This window comes from Oncorhynchus nerka, linkage group LG22, assembly GCF_034236695.1.
Source record: "Oncorhynchus nerka isolate Pitt River linkage group LG22, Oner_Uvic_2.0, whole genome shotgun sequence".
Taxonomy (NCBI): domain Eukaryota; kingdom Metazoa; phylum Chordata; class Actinopteri; order Salmoniformes; family Salmonidae; genus Oncorhynchus; species Oncorhynchus nerka.
In genome coordinates, this window is record NC_088417.1 from 46,551,633 (window position 1) to 46,569,417 (window position 17,785).

The 17,785-nt window shown below is 42.2% G+C and overlaps 1 protein-coding gene across 2 annotated transcripts in view; it reads right to left on the reverse strand.

Moving 5' to 3' along the window:
- The window catches only part of LOC115105260 (gamma-aminobutyric acid receptor subunit gamma-2-like), a 72,347-nt gene that overhangs the window by 41,997 nt on the left and 12,565 nt on the right, over positions 1-17,785 (reverse strand). For both annotated transcript variants that reach the window (XM_029627058.2, XM_029627057.2), the window contains exons 4-6: positions 8,261-8,481; positions 7,568-7,650; positions 5,693-5,830 (exon numbers count right to left, since the gene is read on the reverse strand). In XM_029627058.2, coding sequence (XP_029482918.1) covers positions 5,693-5,830; positions 7,568-7,650; positions 8,261-8,481 — 442 coding nt within the window. The remainder of the gene's footprint in view (positions 1-5,692; positions 5,831-7,567; positions 7,651-8,260; positions 8,482-17,785) is intronic.

Consider the following 17,785-nt stretch of genomic DNA (forward strand, 5'->3'; position numbering starts at 1 on the left):
AGAAACAAGATTCTCTGGTCTGATGAAACCAAGATTGAAATAGTTGGCCTGAATGCCCAGCGTCACGTCTGGAGGAAACTCTCACTCAACATCAACAAAACAAAGGAGATCATCATAGACTTCAGGAAACAGCAGAGGGAGCACCCACCTATCCACATCGAAGGGACAGCAGTGGAGAAGGTGGAAAGTCAGTACAGGTGCAGGCCGGGTACAGGCGAGGTCAGTACAGGTGCATCAAAGCTGGGACCGAGAGATAGAAGCTGTTTTTCAATCTCAAGGCCATCAGACTGCTAAACAGCAATCACTAACTCAGAGAGGCTGCTGCCTACATTGAGACCCAATCACCCAATCACTGGGCACTTTAATAAATGTATGACTAGTTACTATAAACAATGCCACTTTAAATATTGCCACTTTAATCATGTTTACATATCTTACATTACTCATATCACATGTTTATACAGTATTTTATACCATCTATTGCACCTTGCCTATGCCGCTCGGCCATCGCTCATCCATATACTTATATGTATATATTCTCATTCACCCCTTTAGATTTGTGTGTACTAGGTAGTTGTTGTGGAATTGTTAGATTACTTGTTAGATATTACTGCACTGTCGGAACTAAAAGCACAAGCATTTCGCTACACTCACATTAACATCTGCTAACCATGTGTATGTGACCAATAACATTTGATTTGACGTGACCAGATTAAAGGCAAATAAATATGCTAAATAGATAAATGTGCTAAGCACATTACTGCCATCGCTGAGTAAATGTTTTTATCTGGAAAGGAGAACATGAAATAGTGTAGATGTACTGTAAGTATAGTTTATGTGTTCCACGTAGAAATATCTGTTGGCAGGAATATGTTCTTTTATTTCTACTTCATTCATTCCACTGCCCTGTGAAAGGGAAACTTTGAGCTTTCACTTCTTCTTGGTCATCTTCTTTAACAGCCTGGCACCTTCTCTCCTTCATCTCCTTTTGATTACTCCTATCGAACCTGAGACCATTACCACAGTGCCCCTGGGATGATTCCCAAACCTCTCCCCACCACAGTCACTACATTTCCACAAGGTTTGTCTCTTCACCCTAAGTGTGGATTGCCTCAGAAAACATCCCGTGTTGGTATTTGGGTTTTGTTTGTTTCTTTGCCGGGCCCCCATTGCAGGACTGAAGGGCTAAAGAGGGGAGAGAACAATGACGCATTAACCAGGCGGGCGGGCGGCGTTATGCCCTGTGTGCTGTGCTTGTCCCTCGTCCCTCACCCTTCGACCCGACCACTTCCTTTCATCCACAATGCCTCCGGATTTCATCTGCAAACTGTGGGGCTCCATAATCGGAGGGGGATGATGATGTGTCCCGAGGCTTTTTTGACTCCAGCTAAATCACACAGACTGACGCACACTGACAACAGAGCTGCACGCCACAGCATCTAAAAGGTCACTCTAAGAATAGCACTCGCCCCCCCAAAAAACACACACACAAATACATAACAAATTAACCATCAGCTACTCTGTTTAAAACCATACTATGATTCATCTTAAAGAGATAGAGGGGGGGATGTGGAATATGGGAAATTGAAACATGCCGAATGCGGCTGATTCTTTTTACGGTTGAGAGTATAGCTCCAACAACGGTTTTCCAATTCATCTATTCAGCTATTTGCTGTACATCCTAATCCTGTTATTTGCATATCTTAGTCCTGTGACCTCTGACCTGTATACGCTAATCATTTTATAGATAACTCATAGCACAGTGATATAACATATGTCCCAACCCCATTCACTTTTTTCCTACCGCAAACTTGAATCGACGTTTAAATGGGCAATAGACATCCATCCAGACCCTTTACCTGTATGAGCCTTGTGTATCACTAAACCCCATTACTCATACTGTATGAACCAGGTAAATCCATGGGCACACTCATATAGAAGAGGTTTACCCTAGTATTCTTACAGACCAGGTGTACACTTGCATGTCCAACCCAATATTGATACAACAAATATACAAAAAAACAGGTCAACTGTGACATGTCATCCTCAATTGTCATAAAAATAGGAGTACTCTTGCATTTCAGCCCCAATATTCATACAAATCAGGTCTACACCTGTATTTCAACTCCAAGTTACTTACCTACAAAGTCTGCGCCTGTGCTTGAACTCAATCTACAATCTACATATCTCAGCCCCCAAAACCCATACAAACCAGGTTTACACCTGTGGCTATTCAGCAAGATCTAACATTGTGCAAAAGACACTAAAGAAACCTATTGACATTAAATATGTGTTTAGTTATTACCCAAGATCAGTTTATGGGTCTAGACATGGCCAATTCCCCCTCAAATAACAAAATATGGCATTTTACAGTCAAAATCACTGATATAAACAAATGTAAAGGCAAATGGATAATGGTACAATCATCTGCAACATCATCTTGATCAAGTATATCCGTAACCCAACATAAAAAAAAAAAAGAAATCTGCTATGATTAAATATACTGTATATAATAAATAACCCAGCTTTAAAAATGTTTAGAATCTGCTATGATTAAATATACTGTATATAATAAATTAGAGCCATTGTATTTTCCCATTGGCAACAATTATATTTTCATATCCCACAAGCATCATGGATTCAATCTGTTGAACATGAAGGCCCGTATGTAAACTAGACCCTTTAAACGTTGTATTTACGAAGAAAATATGTTTTAAATGTCAACAAATGTATTTGTTTTTTAAGCTGTTGGATAGTGACTTGCGGTGCCAAATTAGTCTGTAAAAGTGCAGCTTTTTGATTGTGACAACCTTAATAATGCATAGTATAGGACTTGTTTGTTGATAAGTACAACTTTATCTTCTCTAGAGCCTGTAAATTACAACAAAACATGTTCTCTCACTATGGTGACCAAATGGGACTAAATGGGGTCAACGCAAATGCTCAGAAATGAATGCTTGTGTTTGGCAAGGGACAAATCAAATGGAAGATAACAACAACGTCTGACACAACTTGCTCCCAAACAACTTTCTCTTCCTGCTCACCCCCCCGCCCCCACCTCTCCATCATTGATTTCTGAAACAGCCTGTTTAGCAGCACTGGACCCCCGGCTTAACCCGGTGACTAAAAGGTTGAGTTTGCATTAAGGTTAACCAAGTATGGAGGCAGACACTGCAATGCCTTACAGACAAATCCTCTAGTGTGTTGTCTAGTTCTCACTCTCGGACTGCTTGCCCATGTAAAGCTAGTTCCTTAGTTGTCAGCAGCAATGGACAACAGCAGGGGGCTAGATCAGGACACTGTCTGAGGAGGACGTAGGGATCCGCAGGTAGACTGGTGGCCCTCGAGGGGCCTTGATGTGATGTGACATAGTGAAGGTCTAAGTTTGTTGACATTGCCAGAGGATGAACACCAAATCAAAGCAGACACAGCCTCCTTATAAAGCAAACCTTAGCAAGAAACAAACATCTTGTTGCTCTGTGTCCTTGTGCTCCCCCTAACTGACCTATTTTACAACCGGTATAGAACTCAAAAATCACGCTAATCAAGTGACTCTAATGCCTTTATGTGCTTATGGCCAAACTTAAAATAAAACTCCAGCTATGTGCACTGAATGTACAATATACCTAATGCCCTACCAGTAGTCAACATTTCCCATATCAGCACAAATGGAACGGTAGTTAAAATACAGAGTGCAAGGGCATGATCCCTCCTCTGCTACCTCTGAATACATTTTCACCAGATGGTGTGTTCTAGAATCTTAAACAAAGGCAAACTCCACAATGGACAACACCATTACAACAGGGGCATTCACTTTCCCTTGTTATGTAACAGAACACCTATTTTGTTTATCCAACCAATATGTCAAAAGAATAGACAAATACTTTCCACTTAGTCCTCCCCCACACAGCATCTATTGCTTGAAAGTCAAATCAGTCTGATTATAGTAAACTATTTCCAATCAATGTAATTACCTCTCAGTTGCATCGACAGTGAGTGACTTTCCGAGACATTGTATCGTACCTCTGTTTTGTTCACTGACTTCAGAGAAAGTGTTATCCCAGGGATCTGAGGCTAGCATGTGAATATAAAAAGCAACAGCTGTCGGAGCAGCTGCGCATGGTAGATATAGAGCGCTGCTTTGTCATTTATTATTTGTTTTTAATCTACGAAAATGAGGTGTGCCAGGTTGTCACACTGCATGCAGACACTGACAGGTCTGAATGACTGTGGCTGCCCATTCCGTTTATCTCCTCCATACACAGCTTTACACTTTCAACAGTTCAGGTTACATTTCACTATCTATACATGCAATAGTTGACATGATATACAGGCTACGTAAAAGAGTACCTCAAACATAACTCCCTGATAACGGCTACATGCCGAAAAGGAGTTGGATCTGTTGTCATCAAAGACATTCAGTTCATCTTTCACAATACTAGTTAGGACCACGACACAGAGTTTTTGAGAAATGAATAGGCCATCTGACATCTGTACACTCTAAGAAAAAAGGGTTCCAAAAGGGTTTTTCGGCTGTCCCCATAGGAGAACCCTTTTTGAGCGAAAAAAAGGTTATTCAAAAGGTTATCCTATGGGGACAGCCGAAGAACCCTTTTAGGTTTCTAAGAGTGTAGAGTAACAATGATATGTGTAGTTAAAGTCGTACTTCATGTCCCCTTTGCAGTAAATGGAAAACTAACCGGAAGTGTCTTAGAACATAGCAAAATGTCTACCTTTCAGTACAACAACAAATGCCTAAATATACAGAGATGTAATCTGAAGAAAATGTAAGACCTAATTGCTCTACTAAAGCATGTCTGATACAATCACGTCTGTTTCTTTAGGCCAGGGAGATAGTCCTAAACAGATGAAATATAGATCCATTCTGCGTGATCAATATCCATTTAAGCGAAACATCTAAATAAATGGAGTATCTTTTTAAGATCTTTCTTCATTTGCATTCCCTCCCCCCAGAAGCCAAAAAGAGTCTTGCCATGTTTCATGATAATTGTAACAGATTGTGTTTCCTCTGGTTATCACTTCTACTTCTGTAGCTGCCATTTAGGGGAAATAACTGCTAAAATGGCATTATATCTTCATGACTGTCACTATTTAGGTTTGGCCTTTTAGAGGAAACTCGTCAGCCATTTTGTGTGGGCCAAAGGTAAAGCTCCCTGTCAGGCTGTATACCAAAGAATATCACAGTGACTACCCAACCAATCCACGCATTTCTATACAAGCCTCTTAACACACCGCCACATATATCAAGCATTCAACAACTAAAAACAGCATCTGATAAACTTTAGCTGCCGAGGAGCCATTTTCCTCAGGTTAATTCATTTCCTGCTTTGTTTCTAGCGGAATGCGCCAACAGACAATGTGTGCATGCAAAATGTCCTGTGTGGCTCAGTAGGTAGAGCGTGGCACTTGCAGAGCCAACGTCGTGGGTTTGATTCCCATGGGGGACCAACACAAACAGAATACGAATATGTATGCACTCACTGCTGTGAGTCGCTCTGGATCAGATCGTCTCCTAAAATAATGCGTATGTTTTCCTCTGTTAAAATACTCGGTGCCTAGTAATTCACCAGGATGCACGCTGCATGCGCCAGAAAGGAGGGCTCCTTGAGTAAACCACAGCACATTCAGAACAGGGAAGCTCAGAGAAAGAGAAAAAGAACGAGACCATTACCTGACACGGTCCTGACGATCTCGGAGGTGTTCCTCAGGCCAACAAAGGAGAACTGGTAGAGCCTCCAGGAGCGGATGTCTCCCACCTCCACGGAGCTCCTCTTCCACTTGTACACTATCTCCTCTCTGGGGTAGCCATCTGAACGGGGGGGGTTGACCGTTAGCTCTGGACATTACTACCTGGTGGTCTATGACTGAATTCATCCCATATTAAAATGTGTAGCACAGGTGATGTGTTACACTATGTACTTCTGTAGCACTCCAATGGTTATTAGGTTTAAGGCACTGTAATGTAAAGTGGACAATGAATATTCAGTAACATCATACGGTGCAATCCTAAATAGTGACTGGACACTATAAGCGACTGACCTTGAGTCAAGTCTTTGTTGATTTCTGTCCAGAGAAGAAAACAACAATGCATAGAACTACATCATGCTAAATGGGGTTATTTAATGCATCTCAACTTTCCCAAGTGCAAGCTGTAGTGGGTTTGTACATTTTTAAACACATAGGTTTGAAGGTTGTAGTCTTTATCTGCTGTCCACATTAAGGCCATTCTATCCTTCCAAAGATGCTTCCATGGCTATGCTTTCAGGATACATTACAAAATGGTTGCAGTGAATGTGGCACTCTTTCTCAGAGCGTGCTGAAAAAAAAAATATGCTGCATCGTGTGCTGCAACTGAGGGAAGCTAATGCACTTCAAACTGATTTCAGCCACTGGAATCATCCGTGGCTTTCATCAATTTTAAATGTGTTTTTCTCTTCTGTTTTTAGGGCTTCAACTCTCATTTCTCTTTCTAGTTGCCCTGGAGCTATTTAGGAACCTCTCTCTCTCTCTCTCCCAAGACCGTCCCATGGTGCATCTGTAGCTCACTTACAGGCTCATTACCACGAACCCCATCCCCACCAGCTCCTCATGAGGAACACTGATTTCTCTGGCTGTGGTCTGTCTCACCAACCCTGCCTGCCTGGCTACTGAATAGTGGTGTAAAGTTACTTAAGTAAAAATACTTTAAAGTACTACTTAAGCTGTTTTTTTGAGTATCTTTACTTTACCATTCATATTTTTGACAACTTTTACTTTTACTTCACTACATTCCTAAAGAAAATGATGTACTTTTTACTCCATACATTTTCCCTGACACCCAAAAGTACTCGTGACATTTTGAATGCTTAGCAGCACAGGGAAATGTTCCAATTCACAGACTTATCAAGAGAACATCCCTGGTCATCCCCACTGCCTCTGATCTGGCGGACTCACTAAAGACAAATGCTTCATTTGTAAATGATGTCCGAGTGTTGGAGTGTGCCCTTGGCTATACATAAATGTAAAAAAACAAGAAAATTGTGTCGTCTGGTTGACTTGATATAAGGAATAAGAAATGATTTATACTTTTACTTTTGATACTTAAGTATATTTAAAACCAAAATACTTTTACATTTTTACTCAAGCAGTTTTTTACTGGGTGACTTTCACTTTTACTTGAGTCATTTTCTATTAAGGTATCTTTACTTTTACTCAAGTACAACAATTGAATAATTTTTCCACCACTGCTACTGTACTGGATCTAAACTTCTACGGTTTGGAGGTCAATGTAAAAACATATCGCTTCTCCCTTCTCAAAATGTACTGCTGTCTCTTTCCTTTCCCCCTATCTCACAATAGTAAAAAGGTGGGAAAAAACATGGGAGCATCATGTCCACTGTGCTGATGTCTTCATCAGCATGGCATGGTGCTTGTTCTTGGCTGCCACTGCTGTTGCAGTTGGAAGCGGGCATGTGGACGCCATGCAGAGAGATATATAGAGTGTGTGTGAGCAAGAGAGAGAGTGAGCGAGACGGTGGGGTAGTGGAGAGCATATGGCCAGACTCACAGCTTGAAAACTCCAGGGGACAGGAGTGCTCATCCATTGGAAAGTTGTTCAGTTTAAGCTGGCACTCGGCATCAATAGTCAACCTGCAAACAGAAAGACACACCACTTACTGTGCTGGTTGGGGTTGTCAACAAAGCGTCTAACATACCTCTGTTTTGTAACAAATCCTGTCTGATTTCTACCATTCAGTGGACTTGAAAGTCAGACTCATTAAACCTTCTAAATGACAAAATGGGCAATAATGACATTACTCATCCATCCACTTTTGTCATGTATCATTCTATTCAGCATTAGGACGATACAATTAGCCATTGGTGAGGTTGGAGTTCCCTAACGAATTAATGAACTGTGGTTGCATTCTGGGAGAACATCAATCACAGATGGGTTGAGGAGTACAGTCCAGCATAATTCCTCCACTAATTAGACAGTATGAGAGAGAGAGAGTTATCTAGCTAGATGGTAGATACCGTTCATCCTAGACCACTGCATTCTCTAGACTAGACCACATCAGTACTGCCAGGCTGAAGCTACTCTCCTTCCTTAACCGGGGGCACCAAATTAGGATAATTAACGTGGTCCAAAGCTCAACCAGTGCCGATAGAGAACTACCGCCTGTCAGATACAGTCAACTGGAAACAGTCTCTGTTCCCTCATTTGGGTCATCCATCGCTGATTCTTCATTGGAAATCTCACCGCAGTGTGTAGAGTATCCGTCCATCGTTCCAGATCCGAAGCATGCGATTGGGCGTGGTGATCCAGTGGGCGTCGGCCTTCTTGGAGTTGCGAAAGAAGGTGTCGGGGATCCAGATCTTGCCCACCATGTTGCTGTTGAGACGCAGGACCTTCATGGTACTGTTGAACTTCAATCTCCGGTCGTACCACGTCTGGGCGAAAAAGATGTCGATGGTGTACTCCTGCGGGAAAAAAATCAACAACACAGGCTCGATTCAATCAAACCGGCACTGCGGTATTACGCAGTAGCTATTTCTCCTAAGGCCAAATGAGATCAGAGAATGTTTTTGCCACTGTAACAACCTGCTACTACTACAATGTAGACAACCCTCACAGGTAGATGTATCCCATTTCAGAATAAGAACTACGTGCACAGGCAGTAGTTCATAAACTATTGGGCTTTGTGCCAAAAGACGCAAAGCCCATCACTATGGCAGTTTTGAATGAATTCCATCCACAGTCATCCTTTATATACATGTTAAAGTCTGTGTTGAAATAAACACATTACCATTGAGCAACCTGGGATCCTTAACTAGATCCGAGTGCCCTGAGACCCTGAACAGGAACGAGAGTCATCCAGAACTGTTACTACAAATCACTCTCCAGGTTCCACCAAAACCGTTTATTCTGGGGGCAGTTTTACAACGACATTGAAGCGTAATGCTGCCTGCCATATGTTGGAAGAGCACTTTCTCTAAGAAAAATGGCTTCCTTTCAGGCCATGAATCCTTTGTCCTGATGAAATAGTGGCGCTGAACTGGACCATCTCAACCTGAAATTGAAATGTTTAACGGGGCAAAGAATGGCTTCCCTGGGGCGGTAGGTAGCTTAGCAAGCCAGCAACTGAAGGCTTGCCAGTTCGAATTCTGAGTCTGACAGGAAAAAATCTGTTGGGAAGTGAGCTGGCAACCAGAGGGTATCAAATCCTAGAAGTCATTGCCTGCTGTTGTGCCCTTGAGTAAGGCGCTTAACCCCCCACAATAACAGCTCCCTGGGTGCCCAGTGTGGCAGCCCACTGGATCTCTCCAAAACCTGTGTGTGTCTTTCGGAGGGGTTGGTTTAAAAGTGAAAGTCACATTTCCGGTTGGATCTTGTGTGCAATTGACAAATAAAGTGATCTTAACTTTCCATTGTAAAGCAGTAACAATATCTAGCCTCATAACCTCCCTGAAAAGTGTTTTCTGCAGTGATCACTGTCTCCCATTCAACAGGGCTGGGATACACAGGTAAGTTCCTCCGCTTCTCACAACTCCTCCAGTCCTTCTCTCTCCTCCTCCCCTCATTCTCGTCCTCCTGGCTTGGGGCCACCACAAGCTGCCAGGACAGCATCAATGCGCCCTGGCATAGATTCTACACGTGTCTGGAAATCTATTGGAGGGATGCGACACCATTCTTCAATGAGAAATTCCATAATTTTATGTTTTGTTGATGGTTGGGGAAAAAGTCTGTCTCAGATGCACCCCGGAATCTCAATTGGGTTGAGATCTGTTGAACGAGACACACACACACACACCCTTGAACACCCCTATGCTCCTTTGAGACCCCTCTTTCAAAGTCACTGAGAACTCTTCATGATCCTAAGCAGGATGGGATGTTAATTGCCTAATTAACTCAGGAACCATACCTGTGTGGCGGCACCTGCTTTCAATATACATGGAATCCCTAATTTACACAAGTGTCTCCTTTATTTTGTCAGTTACATCCATGCAAGGCCTTCAGAAAGAAATACCCCTTGACTTATTCAACATTTTGTTTTGATACAGCCTGAATTCCAAATGGATTTCACAGATTTCTGTTATCACCCATCTACACACAAAATCCCATAATATCCCATACATTTTGGAAATGTAACATATGTGTAGAAATATCTAATGTGCATACAGGACCAGTCAAAAGTTTGGACACACCTACTCATTCAAGGGTTTTTCTTTATTTTGACATTGTAGACAAATAGTGAAGACATCAAAACTGTGAAATAACACATATGGAATCATGTAGTAAGCAAAAGTGTTAAACAAATAAAAATCTATTTTATAATTGAGATTCTTCAAAGTAGCCACCCTTTGCCTTGATGACAGTTTTGCACACACTTGGCATTCTCTCAAGCAGCTTCGAGAGGAATGCTTTTCCAAGTCTTGAAGAAGTTCCTACATATGCTGAGCAGCTGTTGGCTAATTTTCCTTCACTCTGCGATCCAACTCATCCCAAATCATCTCAATTGGGTTGAGGTCAGGTGATTGTGGAGGCCAGGTCATCTGATGCAGCACTCCATCACTCTCCTTGGTCAACTAGCCCTTACACAGCCTGGAGGTGTGTTTTTTGTTATTGTCCTGTTGAAAAATAAATGATAGTCCCACTAAGTGCAAACCAGATGGGATGGCGTATCGCTGCAGAATGCTGTGGTAGCCATGCTGGTTAAGTGTGCCTCGAATTCTAAATAAATCACAGAGTGTCACCAGCAAAGCACGACCACACCATCACACCTCATCCACGCTTCATGGTGGGAACCACACATGCTGAGATCATCTGTTCACCTACTCTGTGTCTCACAAAGACACGGCAGCTAGAACCAAAAATCTCTAATTCGTACTCATCAGACAAAAGGACAGATTTCCACCGGCCGAATGTCCATTGCTTGTGTTTCTTGGCCTAAACAAGTCTATTCTTCTTATTGGTGTCCTTTAGGAGTGGTTTCTTTTGAGCTGCAAACTGAGGTGCAGTTAACTCGAATGAACTTATCCTCTGCAGCAGGGTCTGGGTATTCCTTTCCTGTGGTGGTCCTCATGAGAGCCAGCTACATCATAGCACTTGATGGTTTTTGCAAGTGCACTTGAAGAAAATGTAAAAGTTCTTGAAAGGTTCGGTATTGACTGACCATGTCTTAAAGTAATGATGGACTGTCATTTCTCTTTGCTTATTTGAGCTGTTCTTGCCAAAATCTGGACTTGGTCTTTTACCAAATAAGGCTATCTTTTGTATACCACCCCTACCTTGTCACAACACTACTGATTGGCTCAAACGCATTAAGATGGAAAGAAATTCCACAAATTAACTTAACAAGGCACGCCTGTTAATTGAAATGCTTTCTAGATGAGTACCTCATGAAGCTGGTTGAGAGAATGCCAAGAGTGTGCAAAGCTGTCATCAAGGCAGAGGGTGGATTCTTTGAAGAATCTCAAATATAAAATATATTTTGATTTGTTTAAGACTTTTTTTGGTTACTGCAGGATTCCATATGTGTTATTTCATAGTTTTGATGTCTTCACTATTATTCTACAATGTAGAACATAGTAAAAATAAAGAAAACGCTGTATTAAGTAGGTGTGTCCAAACTTTTGACTGGTACCGTAAGTATTCACACCCCTGTGTCAATACTTTTTTTAGAAGCACCTTTGGCAACAATTACAGCTGTGTTTCTTTCTGGGTAAGTCTCTAAGAGCTTTCCACACCTGGATTTTGCAACATTTGCCGTTATTCTTTTCAAAATTCTTCAAGCAATGTGATATTGGTTGTTGATCATTGCTAGACAACCAATTTCAGGCAGATTTAAGTCAAAACTGTAACTCGGCCACTCAGCAACATTCACTGTCTTCTGAGTAAGAAACTCCAGTGTTGATTTGGCCTAGTGTTTTAGATTGTTGTCCTGCTGAAAGGTGAATTCATCTCCCAGTGTCTGGTGGAAAGTATACTGTACCAGTTTTCCTCTAGGATTCTTTTTGCCTGGGCTTAGCTCCATTCAATAGATTTTTTTACCCTGGAACACACCCCAGTCCTTAACAATTATAAGTATACCCATAACATGATGCAGCCACCACTATGCTTGAAAATATGTAGTGGTACTCAGTAATGTATTGTATTGGATGTGCCCCAAACATAACACGTTTTTATTCAGGACTAAAAGTTAATTGCTTTGCCACATTTGTTGTAGTATTACTTTAGTGCCTTGTTGCAAACAGGATACATGCATGTTTTTGAACATTTTTATTCTGTACAGGCTTCCATCTTTTCACTCTGTAATTTAGGTTAGTATTGTGGAGTTACTACAATGTTGTTGATCCATCCTCAATTTTCTCCTAGCACAGCCATTAAACTCTGTAACTGTTTTAAAGTCACCTTTGGCCTCATGGTCAAGTCCCTCAGAGGGTTTCTTCTTCTCTGGCAACTGGGTTAGGAAAGATGACTGTATCTTTGTAGTGACTGGGTGTACTGATACACAATCCAAAGTGTAATTTATAACTTCCCCATGCTCAAAGGGATATTCAATGTCTGCTTTTTTTTAACCCATCTACCAACAGGAGCCCTTCTTTGAGAGGCATTGGAAAACTTCCCTGGTCATTGTGGTTGAATCTGTGTTTGAAATTCACTGCTCGACTGATGGACCTTATAGATAATTGTATGTGTGGGGTACAGAGATGAGGTAGTCATTCAAAAATCATGTTGAACACTATATTGCACACAGTGAGTCCATGCAACATATTACGTGACTTGTTAAGCTATTTTTACTCCTGAATACTTATTGACTCAAGACATTTCAGCTTTTCATTTTTAGTTAATTTGTAAAAAAAAAAAATAATAATAATAAAAAACTCTAAAATCACATTTACACTATGACTTTTTGGAGTATTATGTGTAAACCTGTGACAAAAAAAATCTAAATTTTATCCATTTTAAATTCATACACAGCCAAATGTGGATAAAGTCAAGGGGTGTGAATATGTACTGTATATGAAGGGTATTCAATAGAGCACTGAAGAAAGGGGAGAGCAGTGTGTGTGTGTGTGTGTGTGTGTGGTCGTGTGTGTGTGTGTGTGTGTGTGTAGTGTGTGTGTGTGTGTGTGTGTGTGTGTGTGTGTGTGTGTGTGTGTGTGTGGTTGTGTGTGTGTGTGTAGTCGTGTGTGTTTGAGTGAGAGAGAGAGAGAGAGAGAGAGACAGATGAGATTGAGAGTGTGAGAGAGAGAGAGAGAAAGGCAGAAAAAGAGGGAAAGCGAAAGAGAGAATATAGAGATGGGCAGAGAGGGGTTATCTTATTTGATTAATATTTGACAGTTTTATTTTTTTCATTATGTTTTATGGAACGGTAGAGCCCTGAGGTTCAAAAGTGATGTGCGGGTAGAGAAAAATCTGGGGACTTGTGTGTGTGTGAGAGGGCATAGAGGCATTACATTTTCTACAAAGCTTAGCCCAACAATAAAGCCCAAATCCACACCAAAGAGTCATAAATGAGATAAAAAGCAACTCTGTTACCCAGAACACACATATGCCAATTCAATAGGCTATATAAAAAAGATATAAATCAACAGACAGCCCAAAGCCAATGACATGGCTCTCATGCCTTTTCATTTGAGCCTTGCCAAGAGGGAGCTCAAATTTGCTCCCTTTCCCACCTCTGTCTCTCAACACAGTAGGGGGGTCCATCCCATTCCACTCCAGCCTGCTCTATGTCTCAGAGCTAATGGTCTTTCACAGTCTAAAAAACAAGTATAATCAAACAGTCAGGATATTGAGGCCTACTGTACATGAAGCCTCAGAAATCAATCCAGTCCATCCTGCATTGCTGATCCTGTACATCAGTATAACATTTACATCACATACTTTGTAGCATTTTTTTTTTAAGAATAAGCTACGTTATTTAGCAAAGAAGCATTCTATACACAACAATTGTTGTTATAAAATATACGTCAATATATAAATACGTGTTCATTAACAATACTCTACATTTGGAATGAAAACATAGACTATATATACAAAAGTACGTGGACCCCTTTCAAATTCAGATATTTCATCCACACCCATTGCTGACAGGTGTATAACATCGAGCAGACAGCAATGCAATTTCCATCGACAAACATTGGCAGTAGACGATTCTGTGGTTCCACATTTGTGGCAACCGTTTGGGGAAGGCCCTTTCCTGTCTCAGCATGACAATGCCCCCCGTGAACAAAGCAAGGTCCATAGAGAAAGGGTTTGTCGAGATTGGTGTGGAAGAACTTGACTGGCCTGCAAAGAGCCCTGACCTCAAACCCATCGAACACCTTTGGGATGAATTGGAACGCCGACTGCGAGCCAGGCCTAATCGCCCAACATCAGTGCCCGACTTCACTAATGCTCTTGTGGCTGAATGGAAGCAAGTCCCTGCTGCAATGTGCCAACATCTATTGGAAAGCCTGCCCAGTAGAGTAGAGGCTGTTATAGCAGCAAATGGGGGACCAAAACCGTATTAATGCCCATGATTTTGGAAAGAGATGTTTGACAAACAAGTGTCCACATACTTTTGGTAATGTGTTGTATTATGCATAACCTCTAACGTTACCTGTTCGGCTGACATGTTTCTTTCTTGAAAATATTTGTTTTAACTACTGATAGTTATTAGGTCGAATACTGTAGGCTGTCTGTCTCGTAAAGGGAAAACACACCGCTTCTGGTGCTGCTTGCTGGCTGTCAATCAAATGGCAAGGGGCTTGCCCAGATTCCGTATGACACTTAGGTTGGAAAAACATCTGCCTACAGCTTAAAAAATATGTCCGTCTCATATCAAACAAGGGATTCCGTGGCTAAGGTGAAACAGTAATTAAATGAATTGATTATTCATGTACATGAACTATACATTGACACATTAAACCCAAAACTAGATGTATAACCTGGAAGCAGTCTTTATTGCCGCGGGAGATTTTAACCAAGCAAATTTAAAACAAATGTTTCCAAAGTATCACCAACTGTATCCTGCCCTTTGAGAGGAAACAATGTGCTGGACCATGTGTACGCAAACATGCGTGATGTGTACAAAGCCATCTCCCGCCCCCACTTTGGCCAATCAGGTCACGTCTCTCTGTTCCTATTCCCCGCCTACAAGCAGCAACTCAAGTATTAGTCACCAACACGAAGAATAGCGAGATGCTGGACGGAGAAGGCAGACTCAATGCTGCAGGACTGTTTTGAGAATACTCATTGTAAGATTCATCCACCCAGGACTCATCTACCAACATTGAGGAATATACAGTACATAATCAGTCACAGGCTTCATTAGGGAATGTGTTGATGATGTTGTACTCGCAATAATTCGGACATACCCCAACCAAAAACCCTGGATGAACAGAGAAATCCGTACCATGCTGAGAGCCCGTAAGGCAGCATTCAATGTCAGCAGAACAAACCCTGATGACTCGCTGGCACGCAAAATGTACAAGGCAACCAGGTACGAGCTCAACAAATCCATTAAAGATGCAAAAAAAACAATACAAACTCAAACTTGAATCGATGTCCGACAAGTCAGACGCATGTGGCAAGGACTACAGGCTATCACGGATTACAAAGGCAAATCCAGCTGTGTGGTGCCCACCAGAGTTTCCCTCCCAGACACGTTTATCACATGTCGCTTTGAGGCAGACAATATTGAACAATCCAGGAAGACTCTCGCTGCTCTGGACAACAAGGTGCTTTCGCTCTAAAAAGAGTAAATATTCACAAAGCCTCCAGCCCAGATGGTATCCTTTGCCGCGTCTTCAAAGTGTGTGATGACCAGCTGGCTGGCATCTTCTCGGACATCTTAAACCTGCCCCTGTTCCAGTGCCCAAGAAAACCAAGGTGACATGCCTAAATGACTATCGCCCCGTCGCACTTACCGCTGTCACCATAAAGTGTTTTGATAGGCTGGTCATGGCCCACATCAGGGCCAGCATGCCAGGCACACTGGACCCACTCCAATTTGCCCACTGCTCCAACAGATCCATGGAAGATGCCATTTCCATTGCTATTCACACAGCCCTAACACATCTGGAGAAGACGAACACCTAAGTGAGAATGCTGTTCAATGACTACAGTTCGACATGTAACACTATTCTTCCGTCTAAGCTCCACACCAAGCTCTGACCCCTGGGTCTGGACACTGCAACTGGATCTTCCTGATGGGAACACAACAGGCTGTGAGGATTGGCAACAACACCTCCTCCACACTAACTCTTAACACAGGGGCCCCCCAGGGGTGTGTCCTCAGCCCTCTGCTGTACTCCCTGTTCACCCATGACTGTGTGGCTTTGCACAAAGCTAACTCCATCATCAAGGTTGCTGACGACAACATGGTTGTAGGTCTGATAACCAATAACGACGAGTCAGCCTATAGGGGGGAGGTAAGTGAACTGGCTTTTGGTGCCAGGACAATAACCTCTCCTTCAACATCAGCTAAACAAAGGAGTTGATTGTTGACATCAGGAAGTAGAGGAGGGAACACGCCCCGATCCACATCAACGGGACTGCAGTAGAGAGAGTCAGCAGTTTTAAGTTCCTCTGCATCCACTTAACATGGACCAACAACACCAGCACTTTTGTCAAGAGGGCAAAGGCGTGGAAAGTCATGTATACTGAGACTTTGTCAATTCTTTAAAAAATCATCTTTATTTAATATTGATTAATTATTGCAATAATGTAGCTGGTCGACCACACACTCCAAAGTGTGTTACAGAGAGCTTAAACTTTACAGAGGAATCCGGGTTCTTATATAGCTGACACTAAGAATGCTTAGTCATGGCTGGTTCCACCCCTCCCATGCAGATCATGGGGCATCATATGCCACTTTGGGTTCATCTCATGCTTATCTGCACATGGTGTTGTTTTAACCCCATCCGGTTTAGTTTCCCAAATACAAGAATGAATAGGAACAATGAGGGATTGTTCTGCTCCTAGGCTATCGCAATCTCGGTTATACCCACCACATCTTGTCTATGGAATGCAGGCTGTAACTCAATTGTCAGCTCAAGCCCCCAGAGGCCCAACTCAGTTCCATAGACACAGGTGAGAGAGTACTCGTCGTAGCTATTCAATGCATTATAACATAATCTTGTCATTTTTCTCTCATAGCGCAACAGCGCCTCTACTTCTTAAAACAGCTGAAGAAATTTGGCATGCCGCCACTGGTCCTCTCCAAATACTACAGCTGCACCATGGAGAGCGTCCTGACCGGTTGCATCACGGTCTGGTATGGGTGGTGAAGATGGTCCTGTACATCACTGGGGCTGTGTTCTAACCCATTCAGGACATCTACTCGAAACAGTGTGTTGGGAAATCCCCCAACATCATCAAAGACCCGACACACCCCAGCCATGAGCTCTTCACTCCCTTACCACCAATCAGATGATATTGGAGCATGAGGTCTGATACCAACAGGCTGAGAGACAGTTTCTATCTACAAGCCATCAGACTGCTAAACACTTGAACTGGACTGACCACCTGCACCTTAGCACACATGCACTCACATGCACTCACTCACGCACACACCCATATATACATGCATGTTACACACACATCACAACTACAGCCACCAGACTCTTATTTACTATTACTAATACTGTACAATTTAAACCTTTTTCATCCAATCCCCCCTTCCCTGACACGTGTAAATATTGGACTATAAATGGTGTCTTCCCGTAATTATACTTGTGCTAAAATGTCTATTCTATTCTACTAGCCATTTACTTTATGTTGATATTCTTATTT